Here is a 20,431-nt window from a genome sequence, read left to right as displayed (position 1 = left end):
CTCTGTGTGTGGCTTATCTAACAATGTTCACAGACTGGAATTTTTATTGTCTGTTTGCTTACAACTTTGTGTTTTTGGATTATTTGATACGTTCACAGACTTTCATGAACTCCACAATGTTTCGAGAGAAGTTGTCGTCAGGGTTGTTCTCACTGGCTACCACTGCCTTTCTTCCGAACTCCTTGGCCTGAAACAGCACAGAATAAATAGGCATGTCAGGTTGGATGGTTTTATTCCTCTTCATCATATACAAAGTAACAAATGAGAGCTGTATACAGTCACTCTCTCACTAATCCACAAACACCTAACTCAAAAGATATGAAAAAAAGGAGACTATCTATACTACAGCAACAGATGTGGTGTAGTGTATATGGATCATTCCACATATTTTGATCTCTCCTTGAAACTGAAACTGGAGGAGGGGATAAAAATCCAGTATTTGATTTTTCCATGCCTCTTCTTCCATCCTCTCTTCCTGCCCCACCCCACCTCCATGTACACAATGTGCACAGGCACACAAACTCTCAGACATGCATATCTCTCCAACACACACACACACACACACACCCACACCACACACATATGTGCACATGCATTTTTGCACACATACACACATGGACATAAAAATGGGTATTCTATGACTTGAACTATATCTGATCCACTCCAGAAAAATAGAGCACAGAATTACAATGTGCAAACTTTGTGCAAGTGCACATGATCTCAACCTAGAAAGGAGCAGATACACAGGAACAGAAAAATATGGAAGTGTTTACAAAATGTGATGCTGCACGCGAAAATTGTGGAAAAGTCGCAGCCACAAGTTTCGCGCTACACGCTGTGAAAGTGACCAAGGGTTAAAAATATCAAATTTCACTTTTTCGTATACTCACATTCTATAATGTTTTTTCTACTATGTCCCAAAGTATTATATACAAATATAAAGTAATTCTACTTTATTTTAATGTTTTCCTGTTGGGACATGAGAGTAAATTTTAGGAAATCAGCGAACTCTTTTGCCCCACTTTCGAACACAATTTCGAACAGAAAAAATTGCGTGTCAAGCATAAGAACATAACCTCCAGGTTGTAAACAGTCTCTAGTCCTATTTCCATACTGTTCTCAATCAGTTTGTTTGTGTTTATGCGTAGTAATTCGAAGTTTTTTGTGAGTCCGCGGGATTTGAGCGACTTATCCATGACAGACACTGGCCGACGCTTGATTCATCACTGCTAAAACTTTGATCGCCGACTTCAATTATTTCCAAAAGTAGCACGCTTGTACTGTCTACATCTTGATTTTCAGTGCTCTCCGTGTTTTGTGAAAGCCACAATAATTGCCTGAATTGGGTCACTGTGATTGTGTTTTGCGAACACGAAGCACAATGGCGATGCAGAAACTGACGCACGCAGATATCCAAGGTGTTGGCGGAAACGATGGATTTCACCTCGCCAGAACTCGCTGAAGCAGTGATAGAACACTTTGGTGATGAAAAATCATCAGAAATCGATGATTTTAGCAATGACAATGAAAAAAACCAACCTTTGCCGGAGGAGAATGGGGATGAACACGAAGACTGAGACTGGTAAGTTTGCTTCGCCACCATCATTCACGAAGCTTTCGCTTCGAGTTTTAGTTTGACGCGTTTTAAAAATTTTGTGAATTTATGGTGAGCTAGAATTACTTACATGAAAGGAATAACGTGTCGTTTGATTACTGTAAACGTTAACCCAAACAGTTGGAAACATCCACCTAAAAGTAGTAAAACAAGTGACAATGTTGACATGTGGATGCTATTTTTAGTAACAAACTAGGCAAAAGCTGCAGTTGGGAAAGCTCTTCACCACCAGTCACTTGCTGTTGAAAATTTATATGAAAAAGTCATAACTATGTGAATGTTCCCAAACTTTAAACCCAATTTTCTCAGTATGTCAGCGACTGCCAAGAGACTCAAATGCATGTATCCCAGAAACTAACAAAGATAACTGAATTCTGTTTTCTGTGTCTTATTTAGAATTCTCTCTACTTTCAGATAAACCTATTATCTCATTTTGTGAATTTTGACCCTGATCCATGATTTTCGCGTGCACCATCACAAATATTCGAAGATAAGCATCATTTTCACAGCAAATGTATTATATATGAACATTTACAAAAAGTTGTACTGAATGATATAAAGTCTGAAACAACAGATTTTAACGATACAGATACAGTCAGTCAGTTGTGTAATTATGACCCTGTACAACCTTCACAAGCAGAATTAATATATGAATGTTTCAAAATACATGTTGTGTTCTAACTCACACATCTTACATTCAGTTTGGTTTTATTGGTGTGTCTATAAACCTTTGTTTATGGTTTTCATGACAAATTAATATGATTCTCATTCTGATTCTGATCTCTCTCTCACACACACATACACACACACACACACACCTTTTTGATGTCATGTAGCAGAAAGCAGAGCATGGCCAATGCATGACAGACTGACACCAAATCCTGTGAGCGACGGTTGGACTGGTGTTCACGCATGTCATAGATTGAGTTCAGCACCTGGATGGCTTCTGCTTCTTGGGCTTCATCTGTTGTACAAGCCAATTAAAAACAATTCCATAAAAATGTTGACCAACCCTGGTAAGAAAACGTGCACAAAACAATAAGAAAGTGAGAAAAATGGTATGAAATCTTAATGAAGTCAGGAGTATAAGATAATGAACAGTAATTTTAACACTTTGTTACTCTGTACCTTATTCTTGTGTGCACATGCTACCCCAGAAAGGTAATGCCAAAGATGGTTGTCATTAATAGATAAATAGCAAAAACAACTGTCTGACTTAAAGGAAAAAGCAAAAAGGACACTATACAGCTAGGATCAGAAAGTAAATATATAGCAAGTTACCAGCCACCGTGGTGAAATGGTTAGTGTCACAGACTAGCGGCTGGCAGGACGTGGGCTGGAATCCCAGCGGAGGTGGGTTTTTTGGCCAACAGCTGGCTCCTACCCAGAGTTTAGTGTGCTATGGGCTTAGATGGGAAGACCAGGACCACTCAGTTGAGTATCATCCACTTCACAAATGCATCTTTGGGTGTGTTGCTCTAATTTCCTGACCAACACTGCAAGTGTCTGTATCTCTCAGACCTGGTTAACACCAGGATATCATTATGACAGGAAGCGACGAGTACAGCCTTACCACGTAGTCCCAAACCTAAATGGACCTCCATAGCATCATGATCCTTCATCATCTATATAAAAAAGCCCCAGATTATGTGGCCTTTCATGCCCTGCTCACTTGGTGACCTCAGTTTCAATATCCCTCCACTTTCGCGCTTGGTGAGTCTTGTCAAGGTCTTCAGTTTGGCGGATTGATGGGGGGGACTGCCATTGGAGGGACATGATGGCGGTCTCCACTCTGAAGGAGATACTCGCTCAGTCTGGCTCCGCAATTAAGCCCTTATTGTTGTCAGTAGGGGGCTTAGTAGGTGGTGTCCTAAGTACGTTAAATTAGAACAGGCACTAGTGAACACCACCGGTGAGTCAACAGTGTGCAGGGTCTTCTCTGGTGTGTGGGCTGCTGGCGACCTAACATCAGTGGTTCTCTGTGGACTGCTGGCACTGGGACTGCGACAGAAGAACCCGGGTGTGGCTGTGTATGGTGGACTTGGAATGAGCGGCATGGGAGTAATGCCATTGAAACTGTGCAAACACACACACACAGACACAGTAATATATATATCAAGTTCTCCAACTAACATGCTTTGAGGAATACTCTGACATTGCATAAGAGGAATGTAAAGAGCAACTCCATCTCTCTGTGACACCTACCCAGGCCTTCCTCTTCCTCCTCTTCCTTCTCAATAGCCCCGGGTCCCACTCCTCGGGGAGTAGCAGGTGTACGTGTGCGAGACTTGACGATGCGATCCAGGTGACTGTGCCAGATGTCTGTTACCTGAAAGTCAAAATTTCATGATTATGGTGAGGTGGTTCTGAGACTGAAGAAAACAACTTAAGTGGGGGGCAGGGGTGTCTGTGCGTGCATGCATGTGTGTGTGTTAGTGTTATTTGAAAGTCATATAGTCATGATGATGGGTGAGGGATTCTGAGACGTTTGAGAACAACTTGTGTGTGTGTGTGTGTGTGTGCTGGTGTATGTGTGTTTGTGCATGTGTGTGTGTATGCGTGCATATGTATGCTGTGTACAAGTTTACACAACATTTTGCTCATACACATACACATTATGCTGACATATAAAGTTGAATTAAACAGAATGGAAAATGCATTTGTCGCATTTCACTCAGTTTGAGAATGCTATATGAGGTCAACAAATATCTCATATTCTTGTTCTTGTTTGGCTCACATTTGTAGAAGAGAAGCTTAGAGTGCAAGAATGCTAAAAGTTTATTTTTGAAATGCTAAAACACCCTTGAAATGGAAAATGTTGACTGGAAATTTTGAAGGAAAGAATGTGAATTTTTTCTTTTATCTAGATAATGCACATGAAGGTGCACAAACACTATTTTCCTCAAGTAATCTCACCCCTCCGTCTCTCTATGTCTGTCTCCTTTGCAGGGGACAAAAGTGTAGGAGGGTCCCTTGGGGCAACATTCTTGCCAGATCTCTGTTCTTTGGGGATCCAGTAAGAACCCTCCTAAAGTCCTATACTACTGAGGACTGAAGAGGAAGACAGTACCTGTCGGTACAGGGAATCTGCCACATCTCGTTTGCCCTGACGGAAAAAGACATTGGCCATATGGAAGTAACCTCCTGATGTGCGAATGTCATCTGGCCCATACTCCTCCGATGCATGGTAGATCTGTGAGTATCACAACACCAAATAACATGCTTTTGAAAAAAAATCTTATTGGTCAGCAAACAAAGTTTCACTGTCACATTTTTCAGAACACAATCTCATGTTAAAAATATTATCATGATGATTTTCTGCTGTTCACTGACAGGAAACTACAAACATCGGGTCACATTTTTTGTTACAAAGAGTTGCAATCACGTAATCAAAAAAGGGAATATGTGTGCCTAAATGGCAGGATGACTTGGGTAAAATACACCAAAACCCACTTGTAAATATCACTGAATGTGGGAGAGGAAGCCCATGAATGCAGAAGAAGAAGAAACGGAAGCAATGTCTTCATAGAAAATATGACTCGAAAGATCCTAACAATATTTACCATCCTGCCAAGCTTGTTTGCTATCCCACACACACAAACACACACAAGAACATCAAACAAGGAGATTACATGAACTCATTTTCTTTCACACAGCAGCAACAACATCAACAACAGCAAAAAAAAAAAAAAAAAAAAAAAAAAAAACAGACTCGACAGATTATATTTTTACTTCTTACATCATCAGCTAGTTGTCTAAGAGCTTCTGGGAAATCCCCCTTGGCAGCATATAGAAGGCCCAGGTTTCTGTGCAGACGAGATTTCATGGCTGATGACACATCAGGCGTTTTCAAAACTGTCCACTCAGCTTGTGCCAGGTACTCTTCTGCCTGAGACAGCCTTCCTAAACCTATTGGGGAAAATTCAATTGATCAGTCTGTGTGTGTGTGTGTGTGTGTGTGTGTGTGCGCGCGCGTGTGTGTGTGTGTCTGCAAGTGCACATGTGCATGTGTGATTGCATGTATGCGCGCGTGTGTGTATGTGTGCTCATGAATGGGTATCTGCATGTGTAGACAAGTACATGCATACAGATGCTGACACATATATCCATGCAACCGTGCATGGAAAGGTATTTGCATGTTCTGTTTTTCAGACTGGATATGATGTAGGAAAAATACACATCATTCATATTCTTACCAATGCTGGCTTCCCCAAGAATGAGGTATGAAGGCACAAGTTCAATGCTAGCAATGCCATGGACATCAATGGCAAAGCGCAGAGACTGCATGGCTGCCGGCACTGCCTGTTCATGTTTCCCCTCAAACAACAGCTTTTGTCCTGTTGTGCGGGTCAGGTCAATCATTTGTTTCTGTAAAATAACACTAAAAATAATAATAACGATAATGATAATAATAACAAGAAAAGCAAGGCCTTCAAGACTCACTTGTGATATACATTTCAAAGAGAGAAAAAAGAAAAGATAATAGTAATGAAACTTAAAAAAAAAAAATTAGTTTGTTGAGATGTGTTCTCTATTCATTATTATAATAATATAAAGCTTCGCATTAAAAAAAAAGAAAAAAAAAAGAGTTCCACGCAGATTTGAACTAGAGACATTCGAATCGAGAATGAATGGTTTTATCCACTGCACTGACTCAACTTCAACAATAATGTTAAAAAAATATTATTTGAGCATGTTGTTTTAGTGGAATAAATCAACAACGGTAATGTTCGTGATAATGCTGTTTAAATCATGTTATGTCGGTGTATCTCAGGCATTTAAAAAGTCCGAGGTAAAGGACATGTTCCCATCGCTTGAAACACCTGCAGTATGTGTCTGTTTTAAATAGATCAATAATGTAGTTAGTGTCACTGTATGTGTTCAATCCAGAATTTGTATTTCTTTGCTTTTAATTGTGAACATTATTTTATTTTAATTGTGAAGCTTTATTTAATTTTTCTCTTTTGATATAGCATCTTAAGCTATGAATACAACACTGACTCAACAAATGCTACTTATCAACAACATCAGAACTTAAAGCTGTGACTGATGAATCAGCTAGTATACCTTTTTCACCAACATGAAAGACTCCCTCTTCTGTCTCTCTTCCTCCGATGGCAGGAAGGGAGTTGGCTGACGCAGCATGATAAGATTGTTGCATATTTTCTCATGTATGCCCAGCCAATCTGCCCTCTGATGCTCCACACAGCTGTATGCAAAAGGGAAAGTACACACACACACACACACACACACACACACACACACACACACATTGTTCTTGATTTCTTATGCCAAAAGGGTACCACTGACTACCAGGTAAAAATGAAATGTGTCTGTCTGTCTGTCTGTCTGTCTGTGTCTGTGTGGTGTGTGTATATGTGTGTGCTTTGTAGCAGTACTTTATTTAAAAATAAAAAATAAAAAATAAAAAAAAAATAACAACAACATATATATACACACACAAACATGTGTGTGTGTTATAACACACACACACACACACACACACACATACACACACACACACACATAGAACCACATGTGTGCACACCCACTAACACACACTCTTCTTAAATTGCTTCCTGACCTCTGTTTTTTCCCAAACCACTTCACCACCCGCATCCAAATACACTGAAATGTCTTATAACTGTAAACATTTATTCCCTCAGGCTTTACATGAGGTACACATCATTCAAATAGAAATTAACTGCTTTGATTGCCTTAACCACTTTCATCCCCTTTCATTTACCTAAAACAAAATATGTCAACAACATATCTGAGTGTAGCAGACAAACACAAAACACACCACTGTACAAATTCAGCACATGCACAGTCAGCTGCCAGGTTGTGTTTCCCTAGTTGGAACTATTCAGTGAGAGTGCATGCTGCAATCTTTTTCTAAAAATATGAGTGTCATCTGCTTTATCTCATTCCTCCATTTCAACCTCTGTTGGTTTCGACCATCATTGCTTGACTGATCACAATATATTCTAATCATACCAGTAGCAAAGTGGTTAGCATTGTGGGCTGATGGCTGGGAGGACATGGGTTTGATTCCCAAAGGAGGTGGGTATTTTTCGGCCCGCAGCTGGCTCCTACCCAGAGTTGAGTGTGCTTTGGGCTTAAATGGGAAGACTGGGACCACACAGTTAAGTATCATCCACTTCATGGGTACATCTTTAGGTGTGTTGCTCTAATTCTCTGACCAACACTGCAAGGCCTGGTTCACACCAGGATATCCATATGACAGTCATGTAGTCCCAAACCTAGATGGACCTCCATAGCAGTATCATGATCATCATCACCATCCTCTTCCTCCTCATCCTCCTTCATCTTCAATAAAAAAAAATTTTAAGTCCCAAATTATGTGGCCTTTCATGCCCTGCTCTCATGGTGACCTCAGTTTTGATACCCTCCACTTCCATACTTGGGGTGAGTCCTGTCATTGTCATCAGTGTCAGCAGATTTGGGGGGACTGTCGTAAGAGGGACGTGGCGGTGGTCTCCACTCTGGACAAGACGCTCACTCAGTAAGGCTCCAGGACAAGGCCATTATTGTTGTCAGTTGGGGGCTTAGTAGGTAGTGTCCTAAGTATGTGAAATCAGAACAGGCACTACCGAACACCACCGAAGTGACTCAGCAGCAGTGCATGGTCTCCTCTGGTGTGTGGCCTCCTCGTGACCTAACATTGATGGTTCCCTGTGGACTGCCAGTGCCTGGACTGCAACAGACGAACCCGGGTGTGGCTGTGTATGGTGAACTCGGAATGAGTGGAGTGGGAGTAATGCCACTGAAAGGATGCAGATGATCGGGGAAAAAAATCAAAAAAAAATCTAATCATTCAATTGATGTGCAGGAATGCAAGCTAATCAGTCTTCCAAATGTCAGTGATCAAAGACCGACCTTCAAGCCAATCACTATATAACACAACAGAAACTGATTGTGATAACATGATTCTTCAAAGTGTTTTGTGTTCCTTGAGAGTGACCATATTTGGCACACAGGTTGCCAATACTGTCCAGGATTGAATATAAACTCTCCACACATTGCTTTCATGTTTTCTCTGGTTCTTCACCTATCTTTCTGATCTACTCACTGTTTACATTCCAAAAAGACAACTACATTCATAATCCAACAGTCACATTCTCCAGATTCCCTTTATTATGACTAAGTCCTTCACATTCACTGCCACTGCCCAGTGGAACTCCTTGCCATATGAACTAAAACAATCCCAGTGCATTTCTGGCTTCAAAACCAACCTCAAGACTCATCTGTATGAAATTGACTTTAACTGATCTCCTGATGCCTGTGACAGTGGGGGTGTGCTTATTTCTGCTGTCTGTGTGTGTTGTTGAGGTGTTTAGTGGAGGGGAGGGAAGGAGAGTGATTGCTGGGTGTTGTGGATGGGATGTGCATTGTTTGGGCATTGTGATGTACATGATTGGTTTTCAGTGTTCAGACTGGTTTTTGGGCGTTGTGATCTGGTTTTGGATGGTGTGGTATTGGTGTCAGGTGTTGTAATGTAAGATGGCATCATCTGGGTGATGATGTTTGTATTTGTATTTGTATTTCTCTTTTTATCACAACACATTTTGTGAAATTCGGGCTGCTCTCCCCAGGGAGAGTGTGTCACTACACAACAGCGCCACCCATTTTTTTGTATTTTTTTCTGCGTGCAGTTTTATTTGTTTTTCCTATCAAAGTGGATTTTTCTACAAAATTTTGCCAGGAACAACCGTTTTGTTGCCATGGGTTCTTTTATGTGCACTAAGTGCATGCTGCACATGGGACCTTGGTTTATCGTCTCATCCGAATGACTAGCGTCCAGACCACAACTCAAGGTCTAGTGGAGAGGGAGAAATTATTGGCGGCTTAGCCGTGACTTGAACCAGCATACTCAGATTCTCTCGCTTCCTAGGTGGATGCGTTACCTCTAGGCCATCATTCCACTCCACTTGGTATGTATTTTGGGTGTTTTTGTTGTGTGTGATGTTTTTGTGTGTGTCTGTGTATACATTACTGTGTGTCTGTGTATATATTACTATTTTCGTGTTCGAACGCATTAATTGCATGTTGTGCTTTACATTGCACAGCATGGCTGGGCATGTTTTGTGTGGTTGGGCAATGTATCAATTAAATTATTATGATTATGATTATTATCATTATCATTACATGTGTGTGAAGACATATATGTATATATGTGTGTGTGTGTGTGTGTGTGTGTGTGTGTGTGTGTGTGATTTATATATATATATATATATATATATATATATATATATATATTTTTTTTTTTTTTTTTTTTTTTTTTTTTTTTTTTTTTAGTTGGACCATCCTGCATGTTTTGGTGGATTTATTTTCAATTACAACTGTTGTATTGCAAAATGCATAGAGCATATGATTAGGCACTATATGAATAAACTTATTATCATCAAATGGGAAAATAATGAAGCACTGCTGACCATGTCTAATAAAAATTTAAAATAATCATCTTCTCGAGACACAGCACCCCACTTCTATCAAAGTAGGTCAGACCAATATTCCCTTTGCAGATCACACAAAAAATCTTGGTATCTTGAACTCAGAACTAGTTTAATGCATATCGGCCTTTGGCCACAATACACAAAAGGGGAATGGAGACAGGCAGGGATCTGAGCTCAAGATGGATTTCATAAATATACCCTTCTGAGACATAAAACATGACACACTTGTCCGTTCCTATACATAACAATGACTTTCTTTATTAACGATACACAATTCAAATGTCTAAGTTCATTGTAGATATAACTTAACACCACAGCACAACTTGACAAAAATTGGAAAAATATTACTGTCCAGATATGAAATTGTAGCATCAACAAAATACATGAAATGTCATGTTGTGGGTGTTGACCCCTTACGTTAACATTTTCTTTCTCCTGTTAAAAGAATGAAAAAAATTTATCTAATCAGATTATGCGTATGGTTCCTATTTGTTGATCTGCACAGTTCTGAGTGTTATATTGGCATATCAATAAACTTCAATCTGAGATCTGTGTACACAACAGACTACTGCAAAAAATTTTCATAATGTAAAAAATAATTTTCAATTTTCATGATGTAAAAAAAAATTTTTTGTCTTGACCACAATCACTGTGTCTATGGATATTGCTATTGGTAGGTAGAATATTTAATCAGCTCAACCACCCCCTCCTGCCCCTCTCCTGGTCAGTGCCCTGTTCTGTGGGAACAGTTATTGAGTAAAGCAGTGAGTAGGTCTGTCATCATTGCTGGTTTTGGATTGGTTAGCTATCCAGGATGGGCGTCTTGGTGTATGGATATGCACTAACTGTGTTGGAAGAAAGATGAAAACTGGCTTGCACGCATGGTCATTCCAAAGCCGGCATTGGTGGTGGATGGGTCTGTGGGTCTCCACTATCCTACAAGCAAGCCTGGATCAACTGAACGGCAACTCAGCCACACAGCATTGTAGCAGTGGTGGTGGGGGCTCATGACTGCAGTTACTCCCAGCATTGGTATCTGTCTCCGGGGCAGCACTGACAACATTCCTCACCGGCTGGTGGTTTGTGCGTCTCACACGGTGTATGGCTCTATGCCAGCATTGGGGCATATGGGTTCATGGGCCCCATTTCTCCCACACGCATGCCTTGGGGGTGGCAACTTAGCTTGTGGGAGCGGTGTTGGTTGCTCAGGACTGCAGCTGCTCTCGACACTGGTGGCGAGTCTGACTTAGTGGGAGGTGCGGGTCACCAGTAAAGCATGAAGACTGGCTGCCGAGTAGCCCTGAAGATGGCCTGGAATGGAGGAGACGACAGGGTGATGGCAGATGACAGATGATGTAACTGATCCTGGGTTATCTCACAATGCAACGACCCTTCGTCCTCTGCTGCGGCAAAGGACAGGCACCAGCAGAGCAACCCTTCTTAAACCAACAGAACAAATGGTGCCACAAGCGATGCCAACTCAATGAGCTACTACACAGCAACAGGGAACAACACTACGACCATGTACAGAACAAACTGACCTTAAGGGTGTAGGAGCCAATAGGTCGTTAAACTCCACTCAGTCTGATCCTAGTCATTCCTTTCCCTCCAAAAGAGCCTGACAGGAACCTGACACATGCTGAGAATGCAGCAAAGTGAACCTTGAAATGTGGGGGCTGTGAGCAAGTGTTTGTACTTGTGTTATGCTTTGTTAGTAATTGAGTTTCTGATTTTTGGAAACAGTTTTGTGTCAGTGGATTTCTGACGATATTTCACAAGAGCACTGAGAGACCCTTTTAGCTGATGTGGCATTTCACAGTTACTGTAACTAGAATGTGTTGATGCATATACCTTGACTTGTGTAAGAGTGTAAGCCAGTGTGTGTGTGTGGCTTTATTGTGTTTGAAGCTAATAGCTGAAAGAAATGATGCTAACATGTTCAATGTAGTCACTAAATGGTGGAAGTATTGGCTAGGAATCTTTGAGTACCCCCCTCCTCGCTCTACCTTTGTCTATCACTTTAGTCTTGCTCTTTTGTTATGACTGCGATTTTGTGTTTGGTTCAAACGGTTGTGGTGTTAAAGTTTAAATCATTTTGTCTTTGGCCACAGTTTGTTTGCTTTTTGTTCAATGATATGTCAGTGGGTTAGTCAGTTGTTGACATACTATGGGAACAATGTAATCATTGAGTTGTAAAGAACTAGAGATGATGTGTGAGTTGTACCTGTGTGAAGTGTTTTGGTTAGCAACTCTTCGAGTTATTTTGAGGTTCAACCTACCTATTTTGTATGCTAGGTAGGTTCAGACTTTGTCTCTTTAATCTTTTTTTTGTTGTTGTTGGTTCCTGGAGCTTAGCATGCAATGGATGGGATGGCAGTCTCTTCATCTTTTCTGCTTGATGCAGGATCTTTTCACTGCACCATTCTTCCAGTGAGTGCAGCAGTGTTGTCTTTTCCATTGCAGGGATGGGCATTGTTTTCATACCTCCAGTGATTAGCTGGAGGTCTGCATATTGAACCTTGGTGAGTCGGGCTGTGTTGTCTTGGCAGCTGTTGACCAGGATGTTGAGGCATACTGAAGTTGGGGTCTCACAGAACCTGTGTAAACCTGGGTCAGGATCTTAGAGTTTGCTCCCCATTTGGTGCCAGCAAGTTCTTTTCATCACAGCCATCTTCTTCACTGCCCTGGCTTCTATGCTGCTAATGTGGGAAGACCATGTCAGCTTCCAACCAAGCTTCATACCAAGATAGGTTGGAGTCTCTTGCTGTGGTACTTCCTGTCTGTCGATAGTGCAGGTGTACATTTCCTTCTTGGGGAAGAGGGAGAACATGGTGGCTTCTGTTTTTGTTTTGTTGATGGTCACCTTCCATTCTTGAGCCCAGTCAGACAAGAAGTTTAACACAGTCTGCATTCTGCAAGCCACTGTGGTTGCATGTTCCACAGAGGTCCATACTGCCAGGTCATCCGCACAGAGTGCTCTAGGGGAGTGTCTGGTGAGCTGGTGTGCTATGTCGTCAATGAAGACAAAAAAGAGTGTGGGTGCAATCACTCCTTACTCCTTCTCTCAGCTTCATCAGGTTTCTTTTGTGGCCCTCCAGTTTCACTCTGGCTGTCCTCTGGAAAAGGTAATCCTGGACCTAGCCATACACCTTTCCACAGACATTTCTTGATAAGCTAAAAGAGGAGTCCTTCTTTCAAGACTTTGTCAAAGGCACTTGTGATGTCCACAAGGACAGACAAGGTCATCTTTCTTTGGAAAACATCCTCGATATCTTGGGTCAGGAAGGCAATCTGGTCTTCAGGGCTTCTGTGTTAACCAAAACATAATTGTGCTGGACTGAGAAGGCCATTTTTCTCCAGATGGTATTGGATTCTTTGGTTCACCATCCACTCCAAGGTCTTTCTAATGCAGCTTTGCAAGCTAATTGGTCGATAGCTTGCCTTGTTGGTCTTTTCCCTTCTTTAACACAGGAATGATGGTAGCTTCCTTCCACGTGTGGGGGAACATGCCCGAGTTCCAAGACTGATTGAAGATAGTCAAGAGACACTGTTTAGCATAGATGCTCAGATGTTTTATCATCTCATTTGTCATGCCATCTTTTCAAGGAGCCTTTTTGTTCTTCAGTTTCCTGATGGCATGATTTAGCTCCATCAGGAAAGCCAAACCAATGACACCTTACTAGTGTCCTGCTTCCCCCACAACAACAGGTGGAATGTCTACACGACTATGAGGAGTGGAAGTCTTTGAGATGCTGGACCAAGACTATCTATGTGACAGATGGACCCACATCTACACAGGTGGCTCTGCTGAGAGTGCTGTAAAGGATGGAGGTGGGGGCTTTCTCATTAGATTCCCAGATAGCAGCTGTGTCACAAAGTCCATCCATACAGGTCAGCTGTCCACAAACTGCAGAGCAGAGACTTGTGCACTGCTTCATGCAGCACAGACTCTAAATTCCAGAGAAAAGCTGCCTACGCACACAGTCATCCTGATGGACTGCAAATCAGTGCTGCAAAGTCTCCGTCCAGGAGAAGAAAGCCAGATCCTACAAGACATCAGGCAGGCACTGGGGACATTGAGCCAGATGACAGAGCTGACCCTCCAGTGGATCCCATTGTACTGTGGAGTCAGCAGAAATGATAAGGCTGACAGGCTCTCAAAGATGGGCAGCAAAATAGAGCAGACTGACCATCCCATCACCTATAAAGAAGTACGAGCAGTTCTGAAGAGCCAGTGGAACTCCACAGGAAGTTCTGGGGACCACCTGCTGCACAGCAGAGGATGGCAGAATTTGCACTGCACACCGAATGGACCATCTGACAGTATGACCTGGAGAATGCGTAAGAAGAAGTATATTAGGTGGTGACAGTTACATTTAAGGCTAACAAATCTACAGGTTAGCTGTATGTTGAGGATTTTCCATGTGTGGGTGTGTGCACTTGGACACTACAGCAAATTGTTATGTGAGACATATTTAACTTGGTAGTTGTGGTCCCCATGCAATGTAGATGTGGTATGTGCCAATGGAACAGCATATATAATTGTAATGTGGTTAATAAAATTTAAACCACTGAGAGTCAGTCCTATATTTGATGCACATAAGTTGCTAAATTATCAGTTGTCAGCACATTTAACACAAAGTACTTACATTGGCAGCTGACCCTGTGTGCGACACACCAAATGTGGGTTCAAGCACAACACCTGTGAAACTGACCAATGCAAACACCCAACAAGCTATTTATGCAGGTAACACTAACCACTGTGATGACACTTCATGGCTGCAAGCAAATTGCTACTGGCCAAGCACAAACTGAGCATATTTTTGTTTGTTGCTGGGTGTTCAGAGATAGATTTCTAAATGATTCCTGAACCGATTTCAGTCAGACGTGTTGCAAAATAGAGAGCTCAACACCATCTTTCTAAAGAGTCTAAAATGAACTGAAGTGTTGACTAAAATTAAAGATGAATTTGTAATCGAAGTCACCTGAAACTGAGCACTTTTAATGAGTTCAGACCTGAAAATTGCTAATTTCATTAAATCAATTTAATGTAGGCAAACACAAATGGTGTAGATTTAAAGAAGTAACTGCAAGATTTCTGCCAATATATACTTGTAGCTTTCTGATCCAAAGAAAGAGATAATTAATCAAATAGTGTATGTCAAAACCACAGATTTTAACTGCGCCCAAGCCAGCAAGCAACACCAATGGTGTGGAGTGATTGTAAGTGTGTTGAACAATAAAAATCTGCTTTGTATCTTTTAAGTGCCTGATCTAATCTCATCCAACAATATAATAGTGTGGTTTTAGTTACCAACAAGCGACCACATACAGAACTTGAGAATGTACCATTGTATGTGATGAAAAGATGAAATGACAAACTATCAATGTTGAACCTGGCTGACGAAGAATCTGGATAAAATCTGAGTAAGATTTTGACTGATATATATATATATATATGGGTATGTAAGCACAACAGACATAATTTGGCAGTGAATGATACATTGACTTGGTTTAATAAATATTTGGAGCATTTGTTTAGAGTGGGCTTTCATTCAAAATTTGAATGGTGTTACGCTACACACATTACATCAGCAGGTCAATAGTTGGACAAAGTCATTCCAGTAAAACTGTCATCTGCTATGACATGTGCCATAAGTTAAGATATAGCAGTCATCGTAGCTAGTTGAGTGCTTGGCTGCAATTGTTATGGTGGTTTACAGGAGTTGAACACTGGGAGTTTGTATTTGTCAGTCATATATTTGCTGCACATGATCTTAGGTGCCTGATTGTTGGTGGTAAGCTAAATGGAGCTTGTTTTACTTCTTTACATGATCTCTTTGCCAAGAAAGTGTACAACTAGGCATTTAGTGAAGGAATGGAGAAAGATTAACTGTGATATTCAACTTGTATAGACAATATACTGATGTTTCTTTTAGATCAGCCTTTCATGGCAATGATGTCTGGCATATGATCTGTAATGTTTTGACCTGAATTTTGGTTTTTGTATGTGTTCCAGGTGTGCTGTTTTAGTTTGGGTAAATAAACGCCTCAATACTCTTAGCAAAAGACCCTGCTTGTGGTACAAGGAGAGAGTGGAGGTGTGCATCTGTCCTCTGCCTGCGATCCTACACATTCTACCCCACCCACACCTCCTTCCAAAACAACCCCAACCCTTTAACACTGTTATGATCCATCTGTAATAATTTCAATCAATATTTAATTGCATTTGTACATGAGCTGACATAAAGCGGATATCTACCAAAGTCACCATATACCATTTAATTCAAGGTCCTTACAGGCACTTCTAAGAATCATTTGCATGCCATCAAGTGAACTTTTTTGATATGTTCCAGTCTGTTTAATCCCCATATATCCAATGAATATAACAAAATAGGTTGAATCTTAACATTAAATATCTTAAAGAAAGTTTTTGCAGTCATTTGTTTAAACTTATCAAAGACTTTGTTTAATTGAACAACAACTTTTTTTCCATTTGTAACTAAATGTTCAGTTCCTGACCTAGCACTTATCTTTGTTGTGAAGTTAAAACCCACATAACAGTATCTGTTAACCATTGTTAAGTCTTAACTGTTAAGACTGACAAAATACCTTTCATGAAATGAGTACCTGGATGTGTCAGTCCAGAAAGGCGGCATCCCTGGAGCTCCTGGTTGTGTAGAACATGCCACAATGATTCGGGATGCAATCCAAAGAGCAAAGGCAGAGAAAAAGGACTTAGACGCGGTATGGCTGGATCTGGCAAATGGGTACAGGCCAGTTCCCCATGAGACGATCCAACTGGCTCTCAAGATACACCATGTACCAACGAATATCGGGAACTGCCGAAGAAGTACTTCCATGGCTTCTCAATGCGGTTCACCACCAGGGAATACATGACAGAGTGGATCAATCTCAAAGCTGGCATAACCATGGGCTGTGCAATTTCTCCAATCCCGTTGTAGAGCCAACATTTGCGTTTACCAAGAAACCCCCTTTTCTAAATACCAATACCTTTGTTGTTGTTTTTTTTATATAAATGTGAGAAAAACGTAGTTCACATACTTTCTGAATATATGTTAGAAATTGTTAGTAAACAATAGCTGAAATGAACCAAGAAAATGTATGAAAACTAAAAATTAAATATGTCACCATATCTTATATATGCATAGAGTCATGAATTGTTATCCAAATTTCTGGAATTCTACACATTTTCATCCCATTGTTTAAACACAGGTTCTTGGTAACTGCAGTAGAAATGTGGCAAGTTAGCCATTTCTTTTAGTTCAGTTTTTTCAAGAGGAATAGAAATCACACACACACACACACACACACACACACACACACACACACACACACATCCTTTACATGTCATGCCTGCCTGTGCCATGCCCACTCACCTCATGCTCACTTTCAAACAACATCAAAGAGGTTAACAGTGACCTTGTTGGCACACAACATGTGTGCAGGGGAAGGAGTCAGTACAGTTCAGATTTTCACCTGCAGATGATAGCTGATCCCCTTTTTTGATAAATGCAAACGTGATTTTCAAAAACCTTGTTTCTCCAGTGATTCATGCAACACACAACATTGTTCCATCCCCTTCATCAGACACTCCCTACCTCCCTACCCTGAATAATGGGATGGGTTATCTTTGGGGTCAATTCTGGATCAGCCACAGAGCTATTCTTGGCTTCCAGTCCTTTCTCTCTCTCCTTTTATTGCAACTTCCAGCTCTTTAAAGTGGAGTGATGGCCTAGAGGTAACGCATCTGCTTAGGAATCGAGAGAATCTGGCTCAGCCAGCGATATTTTCTCCCCCTCCACTAGACCTTGAGTGGTGGTCTAGATGCTAGTCATTCATATGAGATGATTAACCGAGATCCCGTGTGCAGCATGCAATTAGCGCACGTAAAAGAACCCACGGCAACAAAAGAGTTGTTCCTGGCAAAATTCTGTAGAAAAATCCACTTCGATAGAAAAAGCAAATAAAACTGCACACAGGAAAAAAATTTTAAAAATGGGTGGCGCTGTAGTGTAGTGATGTGCTCTCCCTGGGTAGAGCAGCCTGAATTTCACACAGAGAAATATGTTGTGATAAAAAGAAATACAAATACAAAATACAAATACAACTATCCCCACCCTCTACCCTCTCTGCAAATCATCACTGTCATTCACATCAAATGAATCATCAGACAAAATTATAAACCATAAGTACAAAACGCATTGTCTTAAATGACTTGCAAAACTTGTGCAATATCTTGAGTGACAAAATCACATAGGGTGTTTGCAACACAATGCTGTTTCAAGCCAGTTTGTGTTTAGTCATCTACCATCTTTAAATTTTCTGTGAAGGGCAATGTTGATAATATCCAGTAATTAACATACAGAGTGTGATTGTTTGTTGCTCCTTATAGATAATAAAAGTAGACATATCAAGCTTTCTGACTAGTATTTTCTTTTGACATATCAAGTTTAAAATGTATAAAACATCATGGAATGAAGCAGACGTTTATATATGTCATGGGACAAATTGCAATGCATTTTTCATGGGGCAGTGAAGAGGTTAAGTGAAGTCCACAATGTAAAAGTATGACAGAAAACCATAAAGTGCATTTCAAATGACAGAAGTCATACTGACAAATTATTATCAACTTCAACCTTCAGGCAAATGCTTCATGCCCTAAAACACAAAACAGACAGACCTAAATACAGCTTTATTTCAAGGTCAGTTCAACTGTTAAACAATAGTGATTGATAATTAGAGGTGTGATTCCATAGAAGGTATGCCTAAATATGTGTGTGCATGACATGACATTTAAAAAAAACACCTATTAAATAGCACATTTTATTATACTGTCTATGTTTAATGATAGTATGATATTTCGTGCCTTCCAATTTGATTGTTGCATATGTTATTGTATGTGGGATTTACTTTAAGTTGGCAATCAAGCATTCTGTGTCTTTTATATAATACATCAGATGACTGTGAATCTTGTGTATTGTTTGTGTTATACACCACAAAATAGTTTCTCTTTGGAGATATAGTGAAGGCTCCACTAAGACTGGACTGGACATCTCAAAATGAACCATGACAAGAATGAAAAAGAAAATTGTCACATATTTAGATCAATTTGGTTCCCTTGATTTTGATATGGGGGGAAAAGTGTCATGGCTGGTACTAATATATAAACATATATATGTGCATACAAACTTGTACCTACAATACAAACATACATACATCCATCCATCCATCCATCCATACATACATATATTCGATGCACACACAATACAGCATTACAAATATACCTATACAATCAACTAACTACTTTAATGTATGAGAGAGGGTCTTGTGGAAATGCTGCTGGCAGAGGAAAGTCTTGAGATTAGATTTAAAGGAAGGCAGTGGGGGGCTGTGAAGGACGTGGTGAGGCAAAGAGTTCCATATTTGAAAAGCAGATGATGAAAAGGCTCGACCACCATGCTGTTCTCTTTTGTATTTTGGGATGTGGAAGGTTCTATAATCAGCAGCAGAACGTAGATTTGTAAGATGTCAGAGAGGTATTGGGGTGCAGTTCCAGATATGACATGCTATCAGAGACATGTAGCATGCACCTAACTCATATAAAAGAACCCATGGAAATGAGAAAGTTTTCCCTGGGAAAATGCTGTTGAAAAATCCACTCTGATAGTAAAGAAAATACATTTCTCTGCACGGTGGCAACAGGGTCTTCACAAGAAAAGCATCCTAAACTTCACACAGAAAAATCTGTTGTAACATAAAAAGATTGAAAAAACAGACAGAAATATAATACAATAGTATCAACGTCTATGTATAAAGTTATGATACAAAAAATACACATTTCTATTTTCCATGAGACCTGAACAATGCTGGAATAATAAACCAAAATTTTACCTCAACACATTCATCACTTAGACGCAATAAATCAATTTGTAAATGGATATAAATGACTTGTGATGCCCAATATTTCTGCCCCTTCATCAACGAAAACAATTAATACCATCACTGCTGCTATATTGTATCTCTTACCTGATGGGGAACAAAATAAATGAATGTGTCTAAAAACTCACCAGTAATATGTTACTCTGCATTGTGTACACTGCACAAACGCCGGTTTCTGACAAAGTTCGCACACCAGCTTCACCCCTTTTGGGAATGCCAAAGGGTTGAGAGTCATCGTAGTTTTTTTACGCCTGTAAGAGCACAAAATGAAGTGCTTTCTGTCTACTTGGGACAGTTGCCTAACAGCCCGCCATCTTTGTTGTCGGCGTTGCTACATTACAACGCATGCGTATTTGCGATGGGAGATCACTGCAGC

General features: G+C 40.4%; 1 protein-coding gene across 1 annotated transcript; it reads right to left on the bottom strand.

Annotated features, from left to right (window-relative positions):
• Window positions 1-49: 49 nt before the first annotated feature.
• On the bottom strand, window positions 50-20,384 carry LOC143287543 (zinc finger MYND domain-containing protein 12-like). The gene is made up of 8 exons (XM_076595600.1): window positions 20,184-20,384; window positions 6,683-6,824; window positions 5,812-5,983; window positions 5,355-5,524; window positions 4,686-4,808; window positions 3,821-3,944; window positions 2,434-2,579; window positions 50-187 (listed from the first exon to the last, which is right to left on the bottom strand). Exons 1-8 carry the CDS (start codon window positions 20,288-20,290, stop codon window positions 80-82), a joined length of 1,092 nt encoding a protein of 363 aa, XP_076451715.1. The 5' UTR covers window positions 20,291-20,384; the 3' UTR covers window positions 50-79.
• Between the last annotated feature and the right edge of the window lie 47 nt (window positions 20,385-20,431).

This window comes from Babylonia areolata, chromosome 11, assembly GCF_041734735.1.
Source record: "Babylonia areolata isolate BAREFJ2019XMU chromosome 11, ASM4173473v1, whole genome shotgun sequence".
Classification (NCBI taxonomy): Eukaryota; Metazoa; Mollusca; class Gastropoda; order Neogastropoda; family Buccinidae; genus Babylonia; species Babylonia areolata.
The sequence above is the reverse complement of the archived record's forward strand: the minus strand, read 5'-3'. Positions and strand labels throughout refer to the sequence as shown.

Coding starts and splice junctions, on each gene's coding strand:
- LOC143287543 (XM_076595600.1), bottom strand. CDS start 20,290: ATGACTCTCAACCCTTTGGCATTCCCAAAAGGGGTGAAGCTGGTGTGC. Junction 4,809..5,354: donor TTAGACAACTAGCTGATGAT/GTAAGAAGTAAA, acceptor TGATACTCACAG/ATCTACCATGCATCGGAGGA. Junction 3,945..4,685: donor CAGATTCCCTGTACCGACAG/GTACTGTCTTCC, acceptor TTTGACTTTCAG/GTAACAGACATCTGGCACAG.